General features: G+C 39.9%; 2 protein-coding genes across 8 annotated transcripts; one reads left to right on the top strand and one right to left on the bottom strand.

Moving 5' to 3' along the window:
* Positions 1-829: 829 nt before the first annotated feature.
* LOC102223852 lies at positions 830-7,129 on the top strand. Its single transcript, XM_005814932.2, has 3 exons — positions 830-885; positions 1,080-1,178; positions 3,132-7,129. The coding sequence occupies exons 2-3, from the start codon at positions 1,085-1,087 to the stop codon at positions 6,803-6,805; spliced, it is 3,768 nt and encodes a 1,255-aa protein (XP_005814989.1). The 5' UTR covers positions 830-885; positions 1,080-1,084; the 3' UTR covers positions 6,806-7,129.
* Positions 7,130-9,255: 2,126 nt separating this feature from the next.
* Positions 9,256-25,153, bottom strand: LOC102236872 (zinc transporter ZIP6-like). 7 transcript variants are annotated; one of them, XM_023335319.1, is made up of 13 exons: positions 25,057-25,153; positions 21,644-21,870; positions 20,025-20,242; positions 18,656-19,085; positions 18,056-18,212; positions 17,011-17,124; positions 16,413-16,582; positions 15,289-15,489; positions 14,645-14,729; positions 14,120-14,515; positions 13,961-14,041; positions 12,983-13,173; positions 9,256-10,921 (listed from the first exon to the last, which is right to left on the bottom strand). In XM_023335319.1, exons 3-13 carry the CDS (start codon positions 20,216-20,218, stop codon positions 10,769-10,771), a joined length of 2,172 nt encoding a protein of 723 aa, XP_023191087.1. In that variant the 5' UTR covers positions 20,219-20,242; positions 21,644-21,870; positions 25,057-25,153; the 3' UTR covers positions 9,256-10,768. The 7 variants fall into 7 exon arrangements, with proteins under 7 accessions (XP_023191087.1, XP_023191089.1, XP_023191086.1 ...); XM_023335321.1 differs by lacking the exon at positions 25,057-25,153 and adding an exon at positions 21,222-21,346 and having other exon boundaries at positions 21,644-22,598; XM_023335318.1 differs by lacking the exon at positions 25,057-25,153 and having other exon boundaries at positions 21,644-22,598.
* Positions 25,154-26,049: the final 896 nt, after the last annotated feature.

Below are 26,049 nucleotides of genomic sequence, written 5' to 3'. Positions count from 1 at the left end.
TTCTTTCAGTACAAGTATTTTGGCTAATCTTGTCGTGTTCGTTTGGTCGTTCTCAAAGAACTAATTTATAATCTGAGTTGCACAAAGTTGCAATTTCCTTTGGCAACATCACAGGGATCCTGGAGGCAAGAATAAAATGTAGGCAAGATGTTTTGTTTTCTGGGACTGGGAGAAAATACATGAACACATGCTCTGTACTGCAGCTAACAGCAAAATATTTTCCTTTTTCCAGCAGCCATTTTGCAGCTTAAATCCAACAGAATAAATTTAGCAGTTACTCATAATGAAGTGGGTGGAGCTCCAGCTGGGTGGCCAGGTGAGGGGCTGGGCTTGGCTTGAGGTTGCTAGAGGAAAAAACATTGTAACACATCAATTTAGAGGTTTTTGAAACAGGTTATTTTGCAGACATCAGCAGAGCCTTTACTTATTTACAAAAACAACTGAGTGTTTTAGTTTTCCTCTTGGATTATTTCTAGAAGCAGGACAAATGGAAACATACAAAAAGTGAATTTTTCATACTAGTTCATACTAAACACTTATGAGTTCAAACTGGACAAGTGGCCAAATGGCTTAAAATCAGCTGTAATTAACTTATTATTAACAACATACTGTTAAAATGTTAAAAACATGTTAAAAAGACATCAACAACATGACAACAACACACATTCATTGTCTTGTTTTTGTGTTAAAAGTTACATATATTTGATCTGGATGGCCTTCCATAGATTTCGGCAGTTCATCATGTTGGTCGCCATTTATGGGAAATGAGCCTCTTTCCCTTTAAGCGCAGCCTTACTTAGTAACCATGAGGAGGCGTGTCTCCCTCGCTGAAAATATAAGTTTGAAAGTGAAACTTCTGTCATAAGGCTCTGGTACATTTCTGCAGTGAGTAAACGTTTTCTCTCTATTCAGTCCTTCATGTTGGTGTTTTTATCACTTCTCCAGCTCTTTCTCTTCTCACCAATAATGTCTTTGTTGTTACAGCTTTTGGAGCACTGCTCTGTCAGATTATCCTCAGTGTTTGTAAATAGTTTCCAGATTGTTCTGATCCATAATGTTCCTCTTTTATTATTTACAAGACAAGATGGAGTCTGAGAAAGTGATCGAAGTGGCGACTCTGGGCCGACCGTTCAGACTCGGGATGCTGTACGACTGCCGCCAGGACGCAATCATTCCTGGTAAGGATTTATATTTTATGTTTAAATAATTAATTTTACCTCTTTGTGTGAGGGGAAGAAAAGTGTTTTTTGTTCATTATTTTCTATCTTTTTATCCTTCCTTTGTCCTTTTATTTTAGCTTTTTAGTTATGAGTTACTCAGTTTTTGTTTTAATCTTTTTTTTAGTTTTGAGATTGTTGTATTTTGAGACAAACCAGTTACACCAGTTAGGTGTAACCAGTTACACCTAACTGGTGTAACTGGTTGCATAATAGTGCTGAGAACTAGAGGAAGAACTGCTCCTCATTTCCGACCCATTAGTCATCTACTGATTTATGTTTGTGAAAAGTGATGAGTTTTTTACTTCACAGTGGGCTACAATATAAAATAACACATTTATTGTTTTCATACGGTATCACATGTGATTATTCCCACAAACCAAAAGCATTCGCTAAATAAGATGCTTATTTGGGGGTAAAGTCCATGTTTGTTTCAAGATGTCTTAAAGAAACTGTATTTGATCTTAATGTTTCACGTTGCAAAAGTCTTGGCAAACTTTGTAAAACATTATTACAGCTAAATAGACCACATGAATGGATCATAGTAAACCAAAAAATTTATAAAATGAAAACTAAAACAGTATTACCAAAATTATTAGATTTTAAGAGCTTTTCATTCAATTAAGAAGTTGGTTGGAAATGCAGCTAATGTGTTCATAAACGTACAACAAAATAGGATTTCTTTTTTAAAAAACTTTTTTATTTTCATGGTATTTAAATGCCATGAAAATACCACGCTCCCCTAAGACAGATTACAACGGGGAAATGATCCCCACACTTCACCATATCTGTACCCTCTGTGCATCCTGGACTTTCAGTTGTTACAACTGTAAAATCTGATGTTAACATGCCATAATTGGGTTTTCCTAGCAGTCTTTAAACGCACCATGTAAGGACAGTGTTGGCACCAGGTGTATTTGTCTACAAAGATTACTGATAGCATCAGATTGTAGCCATGGCAACACAACAATCAAACTATGAAGATAATTATCTGCACTTTTACTTTTTAATTAAATTCTACATTTAATATTTAATATTTGATCTTTGCTGAAACCATTAAATCAAATTTGCATTGTCATTGTAAATAAATGAATACTAAAATTTTAGATCTATGATCTCTGCTACAGTTAAAGCTTTAATGGGTCCCTGAAGGTCTGGGGGTCCTAAGCAGCTGCTGGGTTTGCTTTGACTTGGGCCAGAAAATAAAAAACCTTCAGAGAAAATGCAGTAATGTAAAAAGTTCTGACCTCTGAGGTCGTCTGGATCTGTTTTCTTCATGTGTATTTTTAGGTCAACAAGCTTCCAACAACAGACAGAAATAGAAAAAATAAAGGTTACGTTGCTTTCCATCATCTTACTAATGTAGATGATTGTATCTCACTAGTTTGGCTTTTGACCTTTGACCCATTCACAGCTTTATACAAACAAAGCCAGTGATGGTGATTCAATGTGTTAGGATCTGTTGTTGTTTCAGTTTGGTTTTGTTATGTTTTGTGTTCCTCAGTTTTTCTCTCAGTTCTGTCTTGTTTCCATTTCCACTTCAGTTTTTTATTGATTCTAGTTTATTTCCTGTTTCTATTTATTCTTTGTTGTTCTAGTTTTATGTTTCTCCGGTCTAGCTATTCTGTATTTAGATTTATTTCCTGTTTCTCTGTGTACTCTCCCCCTTCACTCACATTGTGATTAATACTCTGCGCTCCTGTCTGCACTTTGGTCCAACGCGCCTCATGACGTCTTATAAAACACTTTGTACTTTGTGCTTGATACCGATATGAAAAACTTGTAGTTACCAAAATGAAGTTACCATTTCAAAGACTGTGAAATGACTGTTCCTTAATGGAAACTGTCAGTGTTTTGAATCTATAAATGGCCTCTGAAATTCCCAAAATATGAATATTTTCTCTGTTTCTACAGGATTAACACTCTGGGACTGTGATGACTTGGAAAAATACAAAAGTGAAACCCCACAACCAAACAGTGATTTTGAGATAGTTGCTTCTGAATCAATTGAGGACAAATCTTCAGCCTTGGATGTTGAAGCATCTTTGAAAGCAAGTTTTTTAGGCGGCCTAGTTAAAGTTGAAGGATCGGCCAAATACCTCAATGATCAGATGACGTCCAAAAATCAAGCCAGAGTAACACTGCAGTACAAAGCTACCACAAAGTTCCAAGAGTTATCAATGAATCATCTTGGAAGAGGCAACATGAAGCATTCATATGTTTTTGAGAACAAAATAGCAACACATGTGGTCACAGGCATTCTGTATGGAGCTCAAGCATTTTTTGTCTTTGACCAAGAAAAATCTGAGACAGAAAATCGCCAAGACATTCAGGGCAAGTTGAAAGTTTTGATTGAGAAGATTCCAACCTTTTCTATTGAAGGTGAAGGTTCCTTACACCTAGAAGATAAGGACACAGAAAAAATCCAGAAATTCTCCTGTAAGTTTCATGGAGACTTCCTCCTTGAGAAAACTCCAACGACCTTCCAGGATGCAGTAGCAGTCTACCAAAGCCTGCCCAAGCTGCTGGGAGCCAGTGGAGAAAATGCCGTACCAATCAAGGTCTGGATGCTGCCTCTGACTAACTTAGATTCTTCTGCAGCTAAACTTGTCCGTGAAATAAGTGTTAGGTTAGTTCAAGAAGTACAAAGTGTCCTGGAGGAGCTCAGTGACCTGGAAATAAGGAGCAATGATGCAATGAAAAACATTACAACAGAGCAGTTTCCACAGATTAACAAAAAACTTAAGAGTTTTAAAAGTTTGTGCTCTGAGTTCAGGCTTGGATTTCAACAAACGCTATCAAAGAAACTCCCATCAATCCGAGGAGGAGGAGAAGAAGAGTCAGAACTTGCAGATGTCTTGAAGAAGATTCATTCCTCACCTTTCAACAGCAAAAACCTCAATGACTGGATTGACTGCAAAGAGAGAGAATTACATGCTCTGAAATCTTACACCAGGATGATGAAGAACACCAAAATCATCCCGTCTCAAAATATCCTGGATGAAGAACTTCTCAATGCAGAGCATGCTGTGTGTTTTGTCTTCAGCTCACTGGAAAGAGATGAGCCATACCTCTCTGCTTTGCTGAACTACCTCAAAGACAAAACCAAGTCAGACGATTCACACAGATATGATATTGAGAAGGAACAATGGTATCTCTCAAACAACCTGAAAGATGAAATGAGAACAAAAGTAAAACTCTTCAGTGACTTTGCAGAGGCCAACACTGAGACCAAGAGCACAACATTCCTGGCAGTAGGTCTAACAGATGAGAAACATGAAGGTTCAACCATCTACCTTTATGAAGACGGATTCCTTATCAGTAAGAACTTTGAGCCTCCTTCAAAGCCTGAAACTGTGACAGCTGCTGATATAAACCACAGCAGTGTGACTCTGAAGGTTTCTCCTCCCAGGTTTGGAGCAGAGAGCGTCACATCCTACTCTGTTGAGTTCTGCGTCAGTGGACAAGATGGATGGAAACAACAGAATGAACCAAAATCTTCAGAAATCACAGTGACTCAACTGCAGCCAAACACAGAGTACGTGTTCAGATGCAGAGCTGTGACCTCAGCAGGTGTTGGACCGGCCAATGTCATCAATGATCCCATTAAAACTTTACCCTGCAGTCCTGCTGGAGAACCTCAATGTGAACCAAACTCTTCTGAGATATCAGTGAGTTGGGAGAAACCTGCTGAGCTCGGACCAGATGTTCAGATCCTGAGCTACATTGTGGAATACGCAAAGGTAGAAGATCTCAGCTGGAACCAAACAAGGTCAAAAGGTGAAAAGGCCATCATTTCAGGACTTCAGTCAGAAACACAATATTCAGTCAGGATCACATGTGACTGTGGTGAGGCTGGAAGGAGCAAGGAAAGCAAGATTGTTCAGGTTCATACAACAAAGTCAAACAGGCTTTCTGATGCTGTTGAATTAAAATTCATGAATTTCTTTGAACAAAAGCCAAAAAGGCTTTCTGATGCTGTCAAAGCTCAGAGCACAAAGTTGAAGCCACAGACAGGACAGCTGCCTGTTTATAGAGTTCCTCTGCAGGAGGAGAACATCAAAATAAAGGGATGCAGGTTCTTCAGGTTTGGAGAACTCAGCAAAGCTGCTGCCAAACAAAGTCGTACCATCATGGTTCTTGGAGCTACAGGTGCTGGGAAGTCAACTCTCATCAATGGGATGATAAATTACATTCTAGGTGTTAAATGGTCAGACTCATATAGGTTCAGCTTAGTGGACGGTGGTCAAACAAAATCCCAAACTCACAGTCAGACCTCTGAGGTCACTGTGTACAAACTCAACCACAGGGAGGGATTTGAGGTTCCCTTCTCTCTGACCATCATAGACACTCCAGGGTTTGGAGACACCAGAGGAATAGACAGAGACAGGGAGATCACAGAGCAGCTCCGTAAACTCTTCACTAGTAAAGACGGGGTCAGTGAGATTGATGCTGTGTGTTTTGTAGCTCAGGCTGCTTTAGCTCGTTTCACACCAACACAGAAATATGTCTTTGATTCCATTCTCTCCATCTTTGGCAAAGATATAGCAGAAAACATCAGGATCCTGGTGACATTTGCAGATGGTCAGAAGCCTCCAGTTCTAGAAGCCATCAAAGCTGCAGACGTACCAAGTCCGAAAGGGAAAGATGGTCTTCCAGTTCACTTCAAATTTAACAACTCTGCTCTGTTTGCTGATAATAAATCCTCTGCAGCAGACACTCAGAGTGGAGATGATGATGATGATGATGATGATGAAAACTTTGATCAGATGTTTTGGAACATGGGAACAAAAAGCATGAAAAGGTTTTTTGCTGCTCTAAATCAGATAGAAACCAAAAGTTTGATTCTGACAAATGAGGTCCTGAGAGAAAGACAACAGCTGGAGGTTTCAGTTGAGAATCTGCAGGTTCAGGTTAAACTTGGTTTGGCCAAAATGGAGGAGATCAGAGAGACGGGAGAAAAAATCAAAGAGCATGAAGCTGAGATCAAAAGAAATGAGAAGTTTGAGTTTGAGGTCACTGTGAAAAGACCGATACAATATGATATCTCAGGTACTGGTTACTACTTTACCAACTGTCAGCAGTGCAATGTCACCTGTCATTATCCTTGTCCAATATCAAATGATGCTGATAAAAGAAAATGTCCGGCGATGGACAGAAATGGATACTGCACTCAGTGTCCAGGGAAATGTTACTGGAACATTCATTTCAACCAAAAGTACAGGTGGGAATACGAAGATGTTACAGAGAAACGGACAATCGCAGACCTGAAAGCAAACTATGAAAAGGCCACAGGGCAGAAGATGACTGTTGAGGGACGGATGAGAAAACTAGAGGCTGAATATGATATCATGCAGAAAGAGGTGAATAAATTAATAGACAAGTCAGCAAAGTGTCTGAACAGACTGAAGGAGATAGCACTGAAGCCCAACCCTCTCACCACTCCAGAGTGCATTGATATGATGATTGAAGAAGAGAAACTGGAGGCCAAACCAGGCTGGAAACAACGAATTGAGTCACTGATGAACATGAAACAAAAAGCAGAGTTTATGGCTAAAGTGGAGAAAGGAGAAAAACATTTCCTCTGATCAGATTCACTTGATGTGAGGTCTTAAATCAACAGATTTCCTCAGAATCATTTAGATTTTAATTATTAGTACTCTCTTAGCTTTTGTTCAAAGCTATTTGTTTTGTTTTGTTATGAGGGTTGATACTTTTTTAATCTCATTTGCTAAGATAATTTTGGGTTCAGTTATTCCTTTAACATAAAGTATCATATATAATATTGTTGGCGTAATTTGATTTAAAGAGCTGCAAACATTTGTAAAATATTTCAGGCAGATGATCTTTATGTGACAAAACTTAAGAATGTGATTCAATGTGCTTGTACTAAAATAATAAATGTTTCAACACATTAATGTTGTTTTGTCTTTGTGTCTTTAAGCTCCTCTATTTAAAACCTGAATGAAGAAAGTGAAATTATTAAGTAAAATAAAAATAAGATGCATTTGTAGTTAATTTCTACATAAATAAGGTTTGTGGTGATTTGGTTAATGTATGTTTCTGTGTTTTCTAGTTAATTTAGTTCCTGATCTTCCCAGCTGCCTCTCGTTTCCCAGATTATGTCCTTGTGTATTTAATCCCGTCTGTGTGCCTTGCTCAATCCCGGCTCCTTGCCTATTCCAAGTCTTCCTGTGTCTCCTTCAGTGTTGTATAAAGTACTGAAATCTCAGAGTCAAGTAAAAGTACAAGTACCTCTCCAAAATATGACTTTGGTAAAAGTCCAAGTCACTGACTGAAATGTTACTTGAGTTAAAGTCTTAAAGTATCTGAAACTTCTTGTACTTAAGTATGGAAAGTACTGTAAAAATGGATGTACTCAAGTAATGTAATGAAAACTACAAGTAAAAAGTAAAACAAAGCAAATGCAGTTTGAATGACATTTTTTATATTTTGGTAAACTTGTCAAATACACTTAAAATAATGTACCCAACCAAGTGCAGGCAAAATTAAACCTGCTAATAGATATACCTGCAGGCATCATTTAGTTAAGAAAATTAGGTGCTTTACCTATAGCACAAGGTTAACTTAACCTGCTTTACAACTGAACCAGCTTCTTAGTAAACCCTCCAGGACAGAAAATACAAAGTTTTTGTAAGCCTCAAGTTTTCCCTTCAAGTAAGGTCAGTGCTGAAAATGAGAAAAATAAATAGTACAGAAAATGCGGCCAACATGAAGAAAAAGAGCTGTTACGATTACTCTACTTCACAAATCAGTGAATCAGTCAATGCTACAGTCAGTAGGTGGTGCACACAACTGGTCATTATGCAAAAGAAAAAAAGAATTGGGAGGGAAATGCAGCTTATTGGCATCTGTAAACCTGGTTTTGAACTTGCATGCCTTTCCTATATTCGTTAAATTTAGTCTAAATTGCTATCGCTATGGCTTCTGTCCCCCCTTGAACAGAGGAGTCTAGGTAGCCTGATACAGTCAACATTAGGCCTAAGCTAAATACACCACGTATGGAACTGAAACGATGCCAAACAAAGTGCATTTATACAGGTAACGTTATGCTCAAGATTTCACAATAGTGTCTAGTGACCAAGCTATAGTTACTGAAACAGGAGGATTATAACCATTTCATAAGACGTTACCTCGATGTGTTTCTTCAAGTTGGACGGGGAGTTTTTGTAAGATAGAATTTCCACATCTTCGGGCAGGAATAACATAAACTGCATGCGGTACGACGAATCTTTAACACCCACGAAAGAGTGTATTGTGTTTAAATAAGGCCATGGGCTCTCATCACCAGCTGGTGGTTCCCCTGGAGCCGTGTCCAACGTAGTTGCAGTCGTTGTGGTCTCCGTCTCCTCCTCCATGTGGCTGCTGCTGATTGCTAGACTTGCTTTGTGTTTAATGGGAGAAGCGAAACAGGTGTATCCTATTGGTGGTGATGAACAAGCCCAGGCAAGTAGGATACAGACTTTGTTCGGTAGCCTACTTGCTACTTGCTAATCAGTAGGTGGGATCAAAACACTTGCGTTTCTCTCTCTCGCTTTTTTGTAACGAGTAACTAAACCACACATTGAAAATGTATCGGAGTAAAAGTACGCAATTAAGTTCGGAAATATAGTGAAGTAAAAGTGAAAGTCATCAAAAATTTTCATACTCCAGGAAAGTATGAAGTACTCCAAAATATACTTAAGTAAAGTAGTGAAGTATTTTTACTTCGTTACTATACAACACTGGTCTCCTTGTCCTCCTGTGTTTCCTGGTTTTTGTTTATTATAAGAATCATAATTAAATTCATTTTTTAACCTAACTGGGCTCTGACTGCATCTCAGCCTCACCACCAACAACCAGCTAATTCATGACAGATATAAACTTTATGGTAGCAGCCGACAAAAAGCTGAAACCAGAGAAAACAATCTATAATAAAATTACATGACATATTGAATGGACAGAATATCAATGAAAACATAAAATTGCATCTGAAATTAAACTGAATTCATAAAGAAAAACAAAACAAAACATGAGATTTCATCTTTAATGGATTTAATTTTTCTATCGTTTCCCAAACCTTTAGATTTTTTCTGCAGCAGGTTGGGTTTGTGTCAGTGAAACATAATGCAGACTGTTTACATAAACCTAACAGCTAAATATTTACAGTTTAATATTTACTGTACATGTTGGATCCACAGAGAGGAAACTTTGACCTGAACTTCAGAGGAATCGTTTCTTCTGCTGCTCTTCATCCTGAACAGAAGAAAATTAAAACACGGAGGAAAAACCTGTTTTCTATGAGCTGCCATCCTCAATCTGTAACCATGGAAACAAAAAAGCTCTTCTGGCCTGAAGTCAGCTGAAGAACATTTCTACAACACTTCTCTAAACAAGGCAATGAATATAACATAAGTTTGTGCATTATATAACAAATAAAATAAATTAAAAAGATGTTTTTCTTCAATGCTTGAAGCAGAAAATTCATCCAATGAGAGCAGAGCAAACATGAAGCTCATTTTATCTGCTGATGCTGATTGGATGAAAATTCACCTCCACACAGTTTGGCTGTTTGGGAAAACTTAGAGGAATCTCTGCATTAGTGATCGATTCATAACTAACATCCATATTCATTTTATAAACAACCAAAACAATTAAATATAAAACAGAAACAAACTGGCTTCAAACTTTCACCTACAAATTCAACTAACAGGAACCAGAACCGAAATCTGAGGATTTAAACCCAAATCAGCGTCTTTCCTTCAAAATAAAAGCATTTTTAACAGCTTTGGTTCAGGACTTTTCCTGTAACTGGATCCGTTTTCTCTCCGGTTCTGTCCAAATGTTTCAGGGATTATTTTAATAAAACGAACCTTTAAAAGCAGCCGGATCGATTAGAGGAAAAACACGCCGAGTCTAAAAACTCCTTCAGCTCCTGAACGCACCGCCTGTTGGTGCTTCTCTGGAAATCATTTTTATTTCAGGGTTTCTTTTCTGTTTAACATTCAGAGCAGAAGTTTCTAAAGCACTCCTGTTTGGGAAAATGTGATTTTTATTCCAGACGGAGTGACGAGAAACAAAGATTCAACACCAACAAAAAACTCCAGAAGTATGAATGGATATAAAAGCATTCATTTTAAAAAAAGAAACCTAAAAGTAACATCAGACTCATCATGAGCCGCCTTCTGCTTCTGCTTCCTGTCAGGTTTCACACAGAGTCACAGATTGAAGAGGAACTGTGGTTTGGAAGGTTGCACCTTTGTAACACTGATCAGGTTTCACTGAGAAAAACGTAAAAATGATATAAAAAACTAAACTAATTGACCCAACAGATGAAATTCAGAGAGAAAATTAATGTGTTCATAGAGAAAGAAACCCAGAAGAAACTCCAGACAGTTTCCACTTGTGAACCCAGCTGAGCAGCTCCAGGCCTGGACTCCTCCAGGATTCCTCCAGGCTCCCTCCAGGCTTCCTCCAGGATTCCTCCAGGCTCCCTCCAGGCTTCCTGTCGTTTCTGATGTGAACTGAAACAGGATGTATCGCGGCGCGGGTCAGTATCCCAGGTCCAGCTGGATTTTGTGCTCGAACAGCGCGATGAGCAGCATGATGCAGAAGCCCAGCAGGATGCCAGCGTTCTGCAGCAGGAAGAAGCCCCAGTGGCTGAAGCCGTGGTCGCCGGCGTCGTTGTGCAGCATCTCCGGCACCTGAAGCAGAGAAGCAGCAATAAATCAGTCTGGAGGGAAGAAACAGGCTGACGGCGCATGGAGAACGCCAGCTGCAGAGGAAGAAGGAAAAGTTTCTGAAACGTTTCAAAGAAAGTTTCAGTTTCAGTTGATTTATTTTCCACTGATTGTTTTACTGCTGCCTGCACTGACTGAACAAATTAAAGTTGTTTTTACATGTTTGCCTCAACTTGTGAAGCTATCGGTTTATTTATTGCTGTTCTGGTGCAGAATTATCAAATAAATGAGTCATTCAGTAAATTTATGTCTATTTAATAAAAGAAACATTTTAAATCAATTCAGCTGTTTTCCTGTATCGGATCGGCCGATACTGAACCTCAGATAAAGGATCGGCATCGGAAGTGAAGAAGTGCATCTCTGGTTTCCACAGAACTATTCAAGAACTTTTCAAGGTAAATATCAAACTTTTCCAGCACCAAGTTTTAGAGATAAAAACGACAGAAATGAACTAAGAACAGCAACTTTAATTCATATTTAATACTGTTAATATTTCTGTGGTAATATTCTACAGCAGAGACAAGATGAACTAAAATAAAGTAAAATTTGATGTTTTGAAATGTCTTTCAATCTATAAACCTAAACAACAAAACAAAAATCCCCTAAATTCAATCATCTGTTTATTGAATAAAATATCAGATGATCAGTGAGTCATTGATCCATTATTGATAACAGATATTAGGTTGAAACAATTTAAATAAATTCAGTGTTGTATAGTAACGAAGTAAAAATACTTCACTACTTTACTTAAGTATATTTTGGAGTACTTCATACTTTCCTCGAGTACGAAAATTTTTGATGACTTTCACTTTTACTTCACTACATTTCCGAACTTAATTGCGTACTTTTACTCCGATACATTTTCAATGTGTGGTTTAGTTACTCGTTACAAAAAAGCGAGAGAGAGAAACAAAGTGTTTTGACCCACCTACTGATTAGCAAGTAGCAAGTAGGCTACCGAACAAAGTCCGTAGCCTGCTTGCCTGGGCTTGTTCATCACCTCCAATAGGATACACCTGTTTCGCTTCTCCCATTGTTGGGGAAATTAGAAATCAGAACACCTTGCAGCGGGTGGGTGGGTGGGAGGGACGAACACAGAAGAGTGCTGCCCGCACTGACGCGGCTCAGGGATTACGTGACACGCAGCGCCGTGCCCTATAATGCACTGTAAGCTATGTAATGTGTTTGAGGCAGTTGACCAAAATCCCGGACAATTTTTAAATTCCCCCCGGACATCTTTTTAGGTCTGAAAAGTAGGACATGTCCGGGAAAAAGAGGACGTCTGGTCACCCTAGTTCAATGGGGGACAGAAGCCATAGCGATAGCAATTTAGACTAAATTTAACGAATATAGGAAAGGCATGCAAGTTCTAAGCCACAAACCATTAACATGTGCTACTCTTTAAAACTGGAACAATTTATTAGCATGTTTCATTTTGCCTGCACTTGGTTGGGTACATTATTTTAAGTTTATTTGACAAGTTTACCAAAATATAAGAAATGTCATTCAAACTTGCCTTGTTTTACTTTTTACTTGTACTTTTCATTACATTACTTGAGTACATCCATTTTTACAGTAATTTCCATACTTAAGTACAAGAAGTTTCAGATACTTTAAGACTTTTACTCAAGTAACATTTCAGTCAGTGACTTCGACTTTTACCAAAGTCGTATTTTGGAGAGGTACTTATACTTTTACTTGACTCTGAGATTTCAGTACTTTATACAACACTGAATAAATTAAGAAAAATTATCTTTCTGCTCTAATTAAAACTTAGAGTAAAAAAATGTTTTTGCAAACAGGAAAAACTTGGATGATTCTAACTGATGTAAAATAAGAAACATTTAGTCTGATAGTCATGAAAAATGTGACTTTCTCATTTTATTAAGTTTATGAAAATATATTTTCTAAATTTAGGCTTTTGATCAAAAGTTAGTTTGAACTTTATGACCAAACTGTGCAGAAGCTCTGCTGATGAAGACATGAGACGGTTCTGTCCTCCAGGGACGGTTCGGTCCAACTCACCATGTCCACCAGCGCCACGTACATGAAGAGTCCGGCCGTCAGGGCAAAGATCCAGGTGGAAATGTTTTCAGCGTAGTGGCCGATCAGGATGCCCGTCACCATGCCGAGGTACGCCATCATGGCCGACAGAACGTTGTAGAGGATGGCCTGGCGAACCGTCATGCCCGCCTTCAGCAGCACCGCAAAGTCACCTGGAGGGAGAGAGAGGGAGAGAGAGAGCAGCATCAGAAACTGACCAACCACTACAGTCATCAATTAAAGCTGTAACTGCTGCCAAAGATGTTTAGAACAAAATATTGAGCAAAGGTTGTGAATATTTATCTACATCTGGTCTCTTTCTCTCTGCTCTGAGTCAAACCAACCGGTTCCCCTCCTGGCCTGTGGGGGCGCTGCAACAAGAACCACTGAAGGAAACGACACAAAAACCTCTGAAGACACTGAGAGCAACTTCCTTCTTCACCAAACGGAAACAAAATGGAGGCATCAGATTTTAGTGGTTGTCCTCCATTTCTCTTTAGTCTTTGGCTAAAAACCAGGAGACATTTCTGCTGCTAGCTTAGCGCTAGAGGGAGAAGAAATTAAAAAAATAAAAATAAATAAATAAATTATAACGTTTATGAATTTCTAGAAAGTAACAACATCAGAAAATGTTAATGTTGTTACATTCTATGAAGAAAGAGAAAACTTAACCTGATCAATGTGGGGATATGGACCAAAACCTTTTATGATATTTTGTGATAACAATAAAACTGACAATAAGAACCATTTATGTCTTTTTTTGGATAACCGTATAACTTACAGAAATGCTGCTCTTTAAAAATATTTCCATTTTAAAAACGTTTCTTTATGACTCCAGTCACATGAAGCCATCTGATTTTTTCCACCAATCTGCTGACAGTAACTGTATTTCCAGACTTATTGATTTATTGATGCTTTCATTGAACGATGAATCAAACTGGTGGCGTCTGCCGCCCTCACCCAGCTCGTGTGGCAGCTCGTGGCAGAAAACGGCCACCGATGTGCTCAGCCCGCTGGACAGACTCTCACTGAAGGCGGCTCCTGCAGACACACAGACACTCCGTCAGGCCGCGCCCGCCGGCGGCTTCCCGGGCCGTTTCCGTGGCGACGGCGGCTCACCGATGGCGAGGCCGTCGCTGAAGTTGTGCAGGCCGTCGCCCATGATGACCATCCAGGCCAGCGTGGCGACGCCGGCCTGCTGGAAGTGCTCCTCGGAGTAGGAGTGGGCGTGGCTGTGGGGGTGGTGGTTCTGGGAGTGGTGGTGGTGCAGGATGTGGTGGTAGTCATGGTGATGGTGGTGCATGCTGTCCGCCTGCCCCACCGTGTCGTGGAAGTGGGAATGGCATTTGTTCTCGCAGTCCTCGGCCGAGTATCCGGCGCCGGCGCCGCTCCCCGCGGGCCGGCCGTACGTCTGCTCCGTTACCACGGAAACCTGCGGCGTCAGCATCACCTGCTCCTCCTCCGCCACGCCGCTGGGGAGCTCGCCGAACGCACCGGCGCCGTTCGGCTCCACGTCTGATGGAGGAAGAGCAGATGGAGAGGAAACGTCTGAGAGGAGCGCTTTGTGTTGGATCAGAACCGGGTCAGAATCAGATCAGATCCAGATCAAAACCAGATCGGAACCGGATCAGAACCGACTCTCACCTTCGTTTGGCTTCAGCTCGCTCTCCTCCAGAGCCGGCTGCTTCTCCGGGTCCGATTTGTCCGTCTGGTCCCACTTCTTCTGGACCTGACAGGAAAACAAACAGGAACATCAGAGCCAGCAGAACCAACAGAACCAGAACCTCTATGATCCATAAACACTGAGGCTGCACATCAACACTGCTGGTCAGTGTGTTTATATAACAGGATATGAAAAACTGTTAAATTACAACAAAGTTATATTATGAGAATAAAGTAGCAATAAGAAAAAAATTCATCATAATATTATGAGAAAAAAATCTTAATAATACGAAAATATTCATAATATCACAAGAATAAAATCATGATGTTTTTCTGCTAGTATTATGACTTGTTTTGTTTTAATATTTATTTCATAAGAACCTAAATGTTAAATTTACTGCAAACAGTTTTGTTGAAAAAGCTGCATGTGGCGCCACCTGCTGGCTGAACTCAACCTCTTATTAAAAGCCATCCTGAACTATTTTCTGCTGCATTAATTATCAGATTTTGCTGCCATAGAGATGGATGTAATCCTGTCATCTTTTCCTGCTGGTTCTTTCTGTGACGGTTTTTTATATAAAATCAGAATCAACTTCAACAGAAAACATCAAAGTTTCGTTTCCAACCTTCTGTTTCTTGTCTTTGTACATTTTTCCCAGCGTCAGGAAGTGTTCGATCAGGAACATGAAGTAGACTCCGCCCAGAGCCGTCAGGCCTTTCCACACGCCGTCCATGTTCTCCTCGCCGTCGTCGTGAGGGTGAAGGTCGGCGGCGGCGTCCAGGTGATGGTTGTCCAGGTGATGGTGGTGATCGTGATTCCCATGAGACTGAAGAGAAGAAAACAAAACGCTCAACGACGCTGCAGCTGCTCCTCTGCTCTGACATCTGCAGCATCTCCACTCAGAGCAGCACAGAGCGAAGATTTAGTGGAAGAAAAAACTCCAGCCGGTGGGGTCAGACTGTTAAAGATGTAGGTCTGATTTACAGTTAGTAATTGTTTTTTGTTATTTGTTTCTTAATCATTCACAACAAAACCCAAAACTTTTCTCGCTTTTTATTTTTGAAATTTTAGTCAAAAATCCAAAATGGAAAAATGAGTTTTGGATTTTGAGAAAATTGTTCTGTGTGCAAAAGTGAGAAAAACAAACATTTTAATTTGTTTGATTTTTGAAAAGAACGAATGACACAGATTGAAATCCTACATCCATCTGCTTTAGATGCAGGATTTCTTCCTATTTTTGTTTCTGCATTTTTAAATGTTTTTCAAAAATGTTCTTGGCTTTTAAATGTCTCGAGTTTCAGTCTTAAACTTCAAACTTCAAAGCCAAAAGGATAAAAAAGTTCAAACAACAGATTTATCATTTAAGACCATTTAATTATATCAAAGAGTTTTACCGTTTTTCCAGCAGTTTCTTTATTCCTTTATGGATAAAAATATGTCATTATATTTTTAAATGTACATTTAAATTCAGAAGGAAGAAGAATTCAAAAAGAGGGGGCTAATAACTCATCCCTGTGGAACACCATAAGCTAAGCTAAGCTAAGCTAAGCTAGCTGGTGAAGCTATTAGGACTGAAGATTCAAGTTTTACAGCTAGAAACACCAAAAAGGAAAATCTGGACTAACACACAGAGTCAAGTTAAAATAAGTGAACAGTTCTTGAGATTTCCGGTATCTCTGCGGTAAAACGAATCGGTAGAGTGAATACTGATGTAAATAAATGTGAGGGTCTCATTTCGCTCTGACTCACATGAGGAATGAGGTGCAGGAAGGCGTCGCCGCTCAGCGATCCCACGGCCAGCGCCACCAGGAAGCTGAGCAGGAACTTGAAGAAGACTCTGTTCATGAGCGGGATGAGGAGGACGCCCAGCAGGGACAGCGTGCTGATGACGGTGATGGAGACGAAGCCGCCGACCCAGGCTGCAACAAACCACAGAGCGTCAGGAACCAGAACTTCAGGCATCGCTCAGCGTTTCTCTGCAGAACCTTATTCTTTTAAACCCATTAGTTTTAGTTTTGATGGAGCTTCGTTAGGCCGAGGTTGGAAGAGCAGGTTAGCATTTATTTAAAGGTGAAAAACAACCAAAGACTTTCATGTTTTCTTAAATTATACATTGAAAAGGTTTGGGGAGGATTTAGAATCATTTAAAACTTGAAGAATTTGTGATTTTTGATTAATTTTATGACGTTTTCTCCTCGTTTTGTGTGAATCTGTTTGACGGAGTTGGAGAAGACGAAGGTTAGCAGGAACCAGAGACACTGAAGAGGAAACAGGAAGTTAAAGGAAACACGTTCCACCGTTAAACCCATCCATTGACCTTTGACCTCCCAGCCTGAAATCATCTCACCTGTTGCGATGCGTTTTCCGTTTTCGCCGCTGCTGGGCTCGCTGTGGTTCCGGGTGGCGAAGCTGTGGTCGTGGTTTCCATGGTGACCGTGTGAATGTTTATGGTGTTTATGTCCTAAAAGATACAGAGAAATAAATAAAACACAAAAGGAGCTGATCTGATAATATCTAATGATAATATTAATGTTTGGAGACCATTTTGAAATAATATAATAATAATACGGCATAATAATGCAGGAACAGATTCTCTAAGATCAATAAGTTTTAAATTCTAACAAACATTTAGCTCTGAAACTGGAAGACATTTTAAATATCCAAAACAACAGAAACAACAAATAAAATTAATTTTAAACTTTAAAATGTTTAGTTGAGACCAAAACAACTAAACATTGCTTTGGTCTCAACTGAAACTTTCTAACAAAACAGTTTCTGGTAGAAAGAGAAAAAATTATCATACGATTAATTGATTTATTTGTTTGGATTTTATATTCTCATTTTATTTTCTCACATTTTTGTTTTTGTATTTTATTTAGTCAAATTTTATTTTTTCAGACTTTATTTTTTTAGATTCGCATTTTATGAATTACTTTCAAATCTTATTTCACAGATTAAGGTCCACAGGTTTGGGGGCGGAGCTTCCTCTGAAGGACGGCGCTAAGACGCATCATCCAGGTCGCCGTTAGCAACAGCATTTCTATTGGTCAGCAGGTACAACTGTTACTCTTTAAATGGCTCAGAAAATAATTTTTGATTCAGAAGTTTTTCAAAGTTTTATTTTTGAACTTAATTTCAAATGTCAGTTTTTGAAGAATTCCTTGTTTGCAATAATATTGAATCAAATTTTTCTCCATGAACTAGAATTTAAAAAAGCAACAAATCAAACAAATTATTATTTTCCATGAACAGAAGCAGAAACTGCTGATGATGCGATTAGTCGCCAACATGACGAAGTTTCAGGTTAGAACCTGTTAGTCCAGATGAACCAACATTTCCAGATGTTTCCTCTGGTAACGGTGGAGGAAAAAGCTCCAGTCTGACTTTCCTACCTGCGTCTTCGTGTCGGGAGGCGTCGCCGTGGAGGAGACACGCCCCGCTGTCGATCTGGTGGAGGAGGGCGGGGCACAGGAAGGCGAAGTCTCCCAGGGCGACGCCTCCTTCCTGGGACATCCCGTGTGAGAGGAGGAGGCCCGAGGCGTTCAGGCACTGCAGGAAATACCAACACTCAGTCAGTCCTACTTTAGAACGTCACAGCTGTACCTGAAGCCACTGGCGGTTAATTTCTGCTTCAAACGATCTGATTGGACGCTGGAAAAGACTACTGTTGTGTTTAAGTTATGCTAATAGGAGTTAGCATAACAGTGACGCTGTGCTAGCCTAGAATGGCATCTCAATGTTAAACATGTAGCGGCTAACGCTAATGTGAGCGTGAACATTTCTAAAGAAGCTCCATGAAGGATCATGAGTTCCTGAAAGATGAACTTTGCTCCAATCTGATGGCTGAATAACCAGAATAAAAGATTAAAATAATAAATATTTCTGGTTTTGGGCTCATATCTTTATTTATTCCAGGAAACCTGCTGAGCCGGTGGAGGAGCTGCATGTCCACCATGTTTCTTGCAGATCTATAGATCTATACTAAAGAGAACCTCTTCCTGTGTCAGTCGAACCTCGTCCTCCTCCAGGCTGCGGTTCTGCAGATGATCCCGGTCCAATTCCTCATGGTGGCCCGCTGGCTCGGTTTTAACCGCCGTTGCCGTGGCGACCGTGGTCGCTCCTTCTCCAGCCAAGCTTCTCTTTTGGGTTTTCACCAACAATCCGGCGCCGTCGGCGGTTCTGCCGTCCCGACCCGGCGCCACAGACACAGTGGGTTGGGTTTGCTGCAGGTCCTCGGTTCTGTTCTGGTCGGCAGCCGGGTGGTGATGATGATGGTGATGATGGTGGTGGTGGTGATGATGGTCATGGTGGTGGCCGGCTTGTTCCCGGTGCTTCACCATGACGGTCCGGATCCGGTCGATGCCGACGCTCCGCAGCAGACGCTTCAGGCCGTCCAGAGAGATGGAGCCGTTCTCTCCGTACCTGAGACGGACAAACATGGAGGATCAAAACTTTTCTCCTTTCAATACAGTTATAATTAATATTCATGATAACTTTAGGTACAACTTTAAATATGTCAAATAGTCACAATAAGCAATAAATCAATAAATCACATGAGAAATTAAAACGATATCAATACTGTGTATTTGAATGATTTATCGTTTTTCTCTTTCTAAAAAAACGGGTGATAAAAGATAAAAGTTTCTCTCTGGTGTTTTATTCTCAACTAAAACTTTTTGAGGGACAAATTTGTTTCTAAATTCTTCATAATTAATTTTATTCACAAAATGTAATTAATTAATAATGCAAAATTAGTATTTTTTTATTTTTTACCTGCTAATAAACAAAATTTTAATATGATTAAAGATAAAAAATAAAACAATTGAATAAACGTTATAAGCACCTTTTACATCCAGTTATTAATCAGCCATTTATTAATGAGTTCATCTATAAATAATCAGTCGATCGATAAACTGTATGGATGTTTAAAGGCCTGAACTTCTCTTGTTGATGCTAAAATAATATCTGATCAAACAAAATCAAGAGTTCACTAAAGGAATGCTGTTATTTAATTTTAGGCAATAAAATGTTTATTTTCCTATTTAAAAAAGGAATTAAATCATAAATTTGCATTTTTAAGAGTTTCTAAAATTGAAAAATCTGCAGAATGTACCTTCTGTCTTATCTGATTAATCGTCAAAATCATTGATTACTAAAATAAGTGTTAGTTGGAATCCTAATAGTCAAAGAAAGTTGAGTGGAAGGAAAAAGTGTGTCAGAAAAATCTCCAGCAGTTTAGTTAGTTTAGTTTTGGCTGCATGTTCTGAACCATAAATGTTCAGTAGAAACGCTCCAACCCATCGGACCATAAACACATTTCCTCTCCCGTCTTCCTCAGTCAAAGCAGCAGCAGCAGCTCACCTGTGGAACAGCGCCTCCAGGTGTTGCCTTCGGGCCAGCTCGGCCCTCTGAGCGTCCACCACAGCGGTCAGGAGCCGGGCGCCGCCGGAGGCCTCGGTGGGGGACGGCGAGCAGTCCGCCGCCGCCCAAACGCAGCTGGCGGCGAAGCAGAGCGTCGCAGCCAAGATGGCTGCAGCCATCTGGTCAGTCAGCATCTCTGCTGGGACAAAACGTCACGTCTGGATCACCGGAGAAAAACAGAAAAACAGGAAAATTCAGTGATTCTGCCCAACAGCAGATAAAGCAGAATGAGCTTAAAAACCAAGCAGAGGCCTGAAGAGCTTCAGATGGCAAATAAACACATCAGTCTGAGTGAAAACGCTGCTGAAGTGGAAGAAATGAAGGACGACTCAAAAGATTTTCACAAAAAATGCATCATTTTAAACCAATCAGACATTTACTGAGTGATGCCGTTTAGTTTCAAACATTTCCTAAATGTTAGTAGAGGATGAATCAGCTTCTTGAACCTGTTTGTTTTCACACTTTAGAGCAAAAAATCCCCAAATGAATCACCTGTTTAAAGGTTTTTAACCTATAAAAACAGTTTCAGAGGAAGGAAGTGAAACAGGCCAAAGGGGAACTCTGCGTTTCTTAGAGTCCACATTTTTAACATTTAATCAGCCTAAATATACTAAAGGTTCAGCTAATGGACTTTATTTTTTAAATCATTATTATTCTCATATGGATCTATTTGAGTCTTTAATACAGTTGATGGTGGTTATAATAAGCTCCAGCCCGTTAGAAACTGAAGGAGTCTTCAGTGTTACACAAAGAGCCACATGTCGCGGTGCTTAAGGATCAGATTAGTCTAAAAACATTTATTCTAGAAATCCTGTTAATCTCGGTCACTGGAGTTTATAAATAGATAAAAGGAAAAGATGAGGATCAGCAAAAAATGAGGTTCAGGGTTTGATAGAAGATGAGCCGAATTAAAAAGGAGCTTTCAATAAATACTGTGGCAAAAAATTACATCCCTCATCATCTGTGTGGCAAAGAAATATTAAAATGTTGGTTTTTCTGAAGGGAGTTCGGCAGAAGGAAAACCCGAGTCATACCGGATTATTACTGTAGGACGAAATTAGTGTTACTATAGCTAACTATTAGAGGTAATTAAAGTGAAATAAGGCGGTCACTTGTTGAAGTGAACCGTGTTTTTACCGGGTTGTCCTCCATGCTATCAGCCCGGACTGGGCTTCCCCGCTCTGGATGCTGACAGGCGGGATGTTCCAGATGGCTGCGGCCCGGAATCAGGCCTCGTTCTGCCGCCCAGTCTGGACCGCAGCCTGCCGGTCAAATTTAACCATTAAACCGTATTTAACACCGTGTTCAGCGGCCCGAGCGGCCACGCGTGTCGGTGTCCCACTCCGGACCCACTCACACAGCGGAGGTAAACAGAAACACGTTGGTTTTGTGCGCTCCGCACCAGTCCGGTGCCGTGTGCACAAAGGCGGTAAAACCCGGAAACTGCGCCGCTGAACGCCGCCCGCGCCGTGCGGAGAGGACCGCAGCGGGGCAGCAGCGGCTCCGGGCGGCTCCAAAACCCAACGGAACCGACATTTAAACGACTTGGACCGACTTACAGCGGGGAAACCGGGTCCTTTTTGGTCCTTTTAGCAGCTCCTCGGTGCGGTTCGGCGTGTCCAGTCCGTCCGCTTCGTTCAACCATGAATTAGCTTGGCGGCGCCTTCGTGGACTGTAGGAAATCTGAGCTCGACCCACTTCAGGAAGGAAGGATGAGTCGGAGGAAGCTGCAGAACTCGTTATCTCCATCCATAAACATGAAGGTCGTTTGTTCTTGACTCTGCAGCTGTTAAATAAACCAACAAGACAAAAAACTGTTTTTAAAATTAGTTACTCAGCTGTAAAATCTGCAATATTAAAGTAAGAGAAATACATTTTTATATTATGCAAAATGGTTGCAATTATCAGGCAGCTTTATTTTAAAACGTGAAAACATAATGATTTATAATCCAGGAGCAACATTTTCTTTTACCAGACTAAAATTATGATCATGTTGGCACATGAGAGTGATTTATTATTCAGTTAATTATATTTCGGATCTTTAATGATTTCTGCTTGGTAATGTTTTTGCATGTTCGCTGTTTAAAGAAATCCTGCCGTCACATTTAAACACTTAAATGTGGTTGAAAAGTGAAAGGTGAAGTTATTTCCATATATTAATGTCTGAATGGGGTAGAAGGTGTCCAAGCCTGTTTTTCAGGATGAAATGAGAAAAGTTAAAAATTCAACTTGTTTTTCCTGGACTGAATAAAGATGAAGACTGTGCATCTTAAATCAACATGAAATTAAAAATCCAATAACAAAATGACCCAAAGTTCTGTACAAAATAAGAAACAGATTTAATCTGTCCATTAAGGTTAAAATCTGCAGGACAAGGACGCTGCAAAAACACAAAATCTTACCAAGAATATTTTCTTCTAGGGCAAATATTAACTTATATGTAACTTTTCAGCAAGAACATGAACTTATGTTTAAAACAAAAGTATTTTTATAACTGAAATAATCTGCCATAGAACTGGGACTTTTTCATCAGTATTAAGGAATTTTTGACTAAAAACAAGTTTATATTTCTTGTTGAAAAGTTACATGTAAGTTAGTTTTGTCTTATTTCAAACTTACAAAGATATTTTTACTAGAAACTTGAGCAAAGATTCTTGGTAAGGTTTTGTGTTTTTGCAGTGTAGAAATGATAAAGTTGGGATCCAAAATACACAACAATATTTTATTTTCTTTCTTTGCGTCACTTGAGAAGCTCATTCATGTTTTTATCACAATTCATTACTTTCTAGAATCCAGTTGGTTTTAAATGCTGCTCAGCTTTTATCAAACGTTTTAGTTCCTATTATTTATCTTATTTTTATTTCTTTGGCCAACTTTGTTGTTTTTAAAGTGTTTTCTAGATAAAGATGAAATGAAACCAAATCATAATCTGAGAGGTTTAGATTAACCTCATCTGTTCCCTCAGTTTCTCTACATGTCTTCTGACTTTAACTAGGACCTTTAAAGGTTTTCTTTCAGCAAATGTCAAAATCTCAATAAATGCATTAAAGTTTGTTTGTATAATGAAAAATGCAAAACAAAAAGTGCATAAATACTTTTATTCTTTACTGTTCTCTGTGCTTATCGTGTCATTCAGCTGACATTGTGTCTGTATCTTTAATTAACTTTTCTTGTTCTGCTCCACATTTTTATTTAAATTTTTTTATTTTCTAAGTCTTCATGATTCTGTGTTGCCATTTTGAACCATTTCTTATTATTGATGTGTTTTATTATCTTCTCTGCTGTTTAAGGAAACAAACCTTCCTGTTTCTTGTTTTCATGTCTTTTCTCTCCTGATCCTGAACAGAAGTTTTTTCTGATCAAATATTTTTCTGGAAACTATCAGAACAGACATATTTTGTTATGTAAACATGTTCTGCTTTAAAGATTGAGCCTCTGAAGCTGCAGCTCTCTGGTTTCAGTGGAAAACCTCCCTGTTTTCCTCAGAGGTAACCTGGGATCAGATGGTAAAAGTCTCACACAGTTGAGATAACGGCTTCCTGGGCCGATCCCAGACGGATCCCAGCACCCAGAGCCGTAAACAAACCCACCCAGAACAGAAAACACAGGAGCGTTTCCTCTGCCTCCGTCTGACTGCTCCGGTTTCACAAACTAAACCTCTGACCTCCGCTCATGTGGAAGGAGACGACCTGAGGTGAACTCTTCACTATCAGATCCAAGCTTTAATATTTCTAGTTCACAATCTGAATGTGCAACAATCAAACATCCAGCTGGGATATTTAGCATCTATCCATCAGTTTTTTGTTTTCTACGTTTCCTCCCAGTTGGGTGAAAATCCAGCCAGATGACCTGAAGGCGTCCAGATCAGACGAACCAGCAGATGTTTGGTTCTGATGCTGCAGCAGATGGAGTCACCATCCATCCACCATCAACAGGAAACCAAGAAGCTTCAAATCTTCCACCTGAGCCAAAACCAGACTGGAGCAGTTTGCTTTTATTCAGCTGAAAACCAAAACCTGAGAGGCAGAGGAGCCGTTTCTATCCCGTCTACTTGGTATTAAACCTCTTGACGCCTGCTGAAGCTCCTGGACTGAAGATCCAATCAGAGGAGACATTTCTTCATGCTTCCAGTCTGCAGCCTGCCCCTCCACGCTTACAAACCAAAAACAAAATGCTTTTGATTATGAACACAATAAGAAATGGAGATTTTAGGAGATTTTCCTGAAGTTCTTATGCAAAATATGCTCATAATATCTACAAGCTTCAAACTAAGCTACCTACCTTTCTAATACTGTGTAAAATGGCTTAAATGTCAATTTCTTTTACAATTTATTGCCAGAATAATCAATAGAATAATCGATTAGTCTTTAGCTGCAGTCCGTTCACTGAGCTGTTCTTAGTTTTGGTTCACCGTTTTCAGGAGAGTGATTCCTCCGCCTGTTGGCCAAACGGTGCATCATAATGGTGCAACGACAAATGTGACACATTAGTGCGTCTGGTTTTGCTGCAGGGTCGTTTTTCTGTCCACCAATCGATGGCCTGCGCTGCGCGACGCCGGTAGCTTCACCCTAACTTCCTCTTACAACAGAAAAAGAAAATAGAGAACCGAACTGATCCGCTCAGTGGAAACTAGGCACACATTTCAAATGTCATGTTGGAAATAAAACTTCATGATCAAAACATTTTCTGTTTTACTTTGATGGGTTTTATGCTGTGAGGTTGATTCTAGATGGACCTTAAATCACCAAACAGTCCAGAGGAACCTCAGGGTCCGACTCTGTGGAAGCAGCAGATGAAGGAGAAACGCAGGAAAAGTTTTAATGATCGTTTTCTGAGCTCAACAGGTTCTTTAATTTCAAACTAAAAACTCCACAAACCAAAACCAAGTTAAACCAAACTGGCTGCTTCTGGGCCTTTGGGATGACGAGTCAGCGGCCGTGTGGAGAAACACTGAAGCTCCTGATCTGCTCACCCTGCTGCTGCTGCACCGGGTCGGTCCGGTGCCGGGTCGGTCCGGTGGGGTCAGTAACTGGCTCACATGAAGCCTGGACTGTCTGGTTGTCAACATTAAAGTGATCCAACGTCTCCTGGTCTGCTGTCCATCTGATGAGGCGCCGCCTGCAGGAAGAGGAACCTGCAGGATTCAACCTGGACGATGTTCTCAGGTAAACTGAGTCAGAGACGCAGCAGGAAGGTTACGCCGCCTCCAGAGCCTCCATCAGGGTTTCATCACTTCCTGTTTGTCAAATATAGACTGAGCAACAGCAGGAGTTTTTTCTGTCCTCCTGTCTGTGCTCACAGAGAAACAGATTAAGATTATTTTAGATTCTTGGTCTTTTAGTTTTGATCTACTGTTGGAATAAAAATCTATTCTGTTAAATACCCAAAATGCAGCAGGCGACGCCCCAAACACACGTCAACAACAGCATTAGAGTTTCATTATAAATTCATTTCAGAACCAGGTAGGTTCTGATGTAACTTCAGTACCAACCAGTCTCTGATGAAGCAAATTACTGATTTTACCATAAAACTTTAAGATACATTTTATTGCAGGAGGAAGAAAACCTTCAGTCCTTTATCTAACCAGAGAAAATGGATGAAACTTGAACTTTATTCACCTAAATCAGATTAGTTTGATCTACTTTGAAGTGATTTAGGATCAACCAGCAGTGATGATCCGACTCTGTAGCTGATCCTGGTCCAGGTTTAGGCTGCAGGAAAACAAACTCATCACTTTTCCTCACTTTGTTCTTCCACTTCTCTCCTATTTGCTTTATTTGCTGTTTGTAAAATACCTCCAGACCAGATAAGTTGTGAAAATGGTTTGTGAGTTTTGGGCCTGAGATGACCTGTGATTTTCCACTTGACCACAAGGTGGCGACACTTAACAGCACATCCAGCTAAAATGAAACTTTTCTGTTTCCTTCAAAAAAGGGGAAATATTTCCCTCTGTGAGAGAGGAAGC

The sequence above is a fragment of the Xiphophorus maculatus genome, chromosome 6 (assembly GCF_002775205.1).
Source record: "Xiphophorus maculatus strain JP 163 A chromosome 6, X_maculatus-5.0-male, whole genome shotgun sequence".
Classification (NCBI taxonomy): Eukaryota; Metazoa; Chordata; class Actinopteri; order Cyprinodontiformes; family Poeciliidae; genus Xiphophorus; species Xiphophorus maculatus.
Note: the sequence above shows the minus strand (reverse complement) of the source record. Positions and strands in the feature narration are given on the sequence as shown.

Bases quoted from the DNA above. Each gene is read 5' to 3' on its own strand.
- LOC102223852 (XM_005814932.2), top strand. From the start codon at position 1,085: ATGGAGTCTGAGAAAGTGATCGAAGTGGCGACTCTGGGCCGACCGTTC. The intron at 1,179-3,131 runs GTAAGGATTTAT...CTGTTTCTACAG, and splicing joins CCAGGACGCAATCATTCCTG to GATTAACACTCTGGGACTGT.
- LOC102236872 (XM_023335319.1), bottom strand. From the start codon at position 20,218: ATGCTGACTGACCAGATGGCTGCAGCCATCTTGGCTGCGACGCTCTGC. The intron at 16,583-17,010 runs GTGAGATGATTT...GGTTTGTTGCAG, and splicing joins CGGAAAACGCATCGCAACAG to CCTGGGTCGGCGGCTTCGTC. The intron at 15,490-16,412 runs GTGAGTCAGAGC...TCTTCTCTTCAG, and splicing joins TCCTGCACCTCATTCCTCAT to TCTCATGGGAATCACGATCA.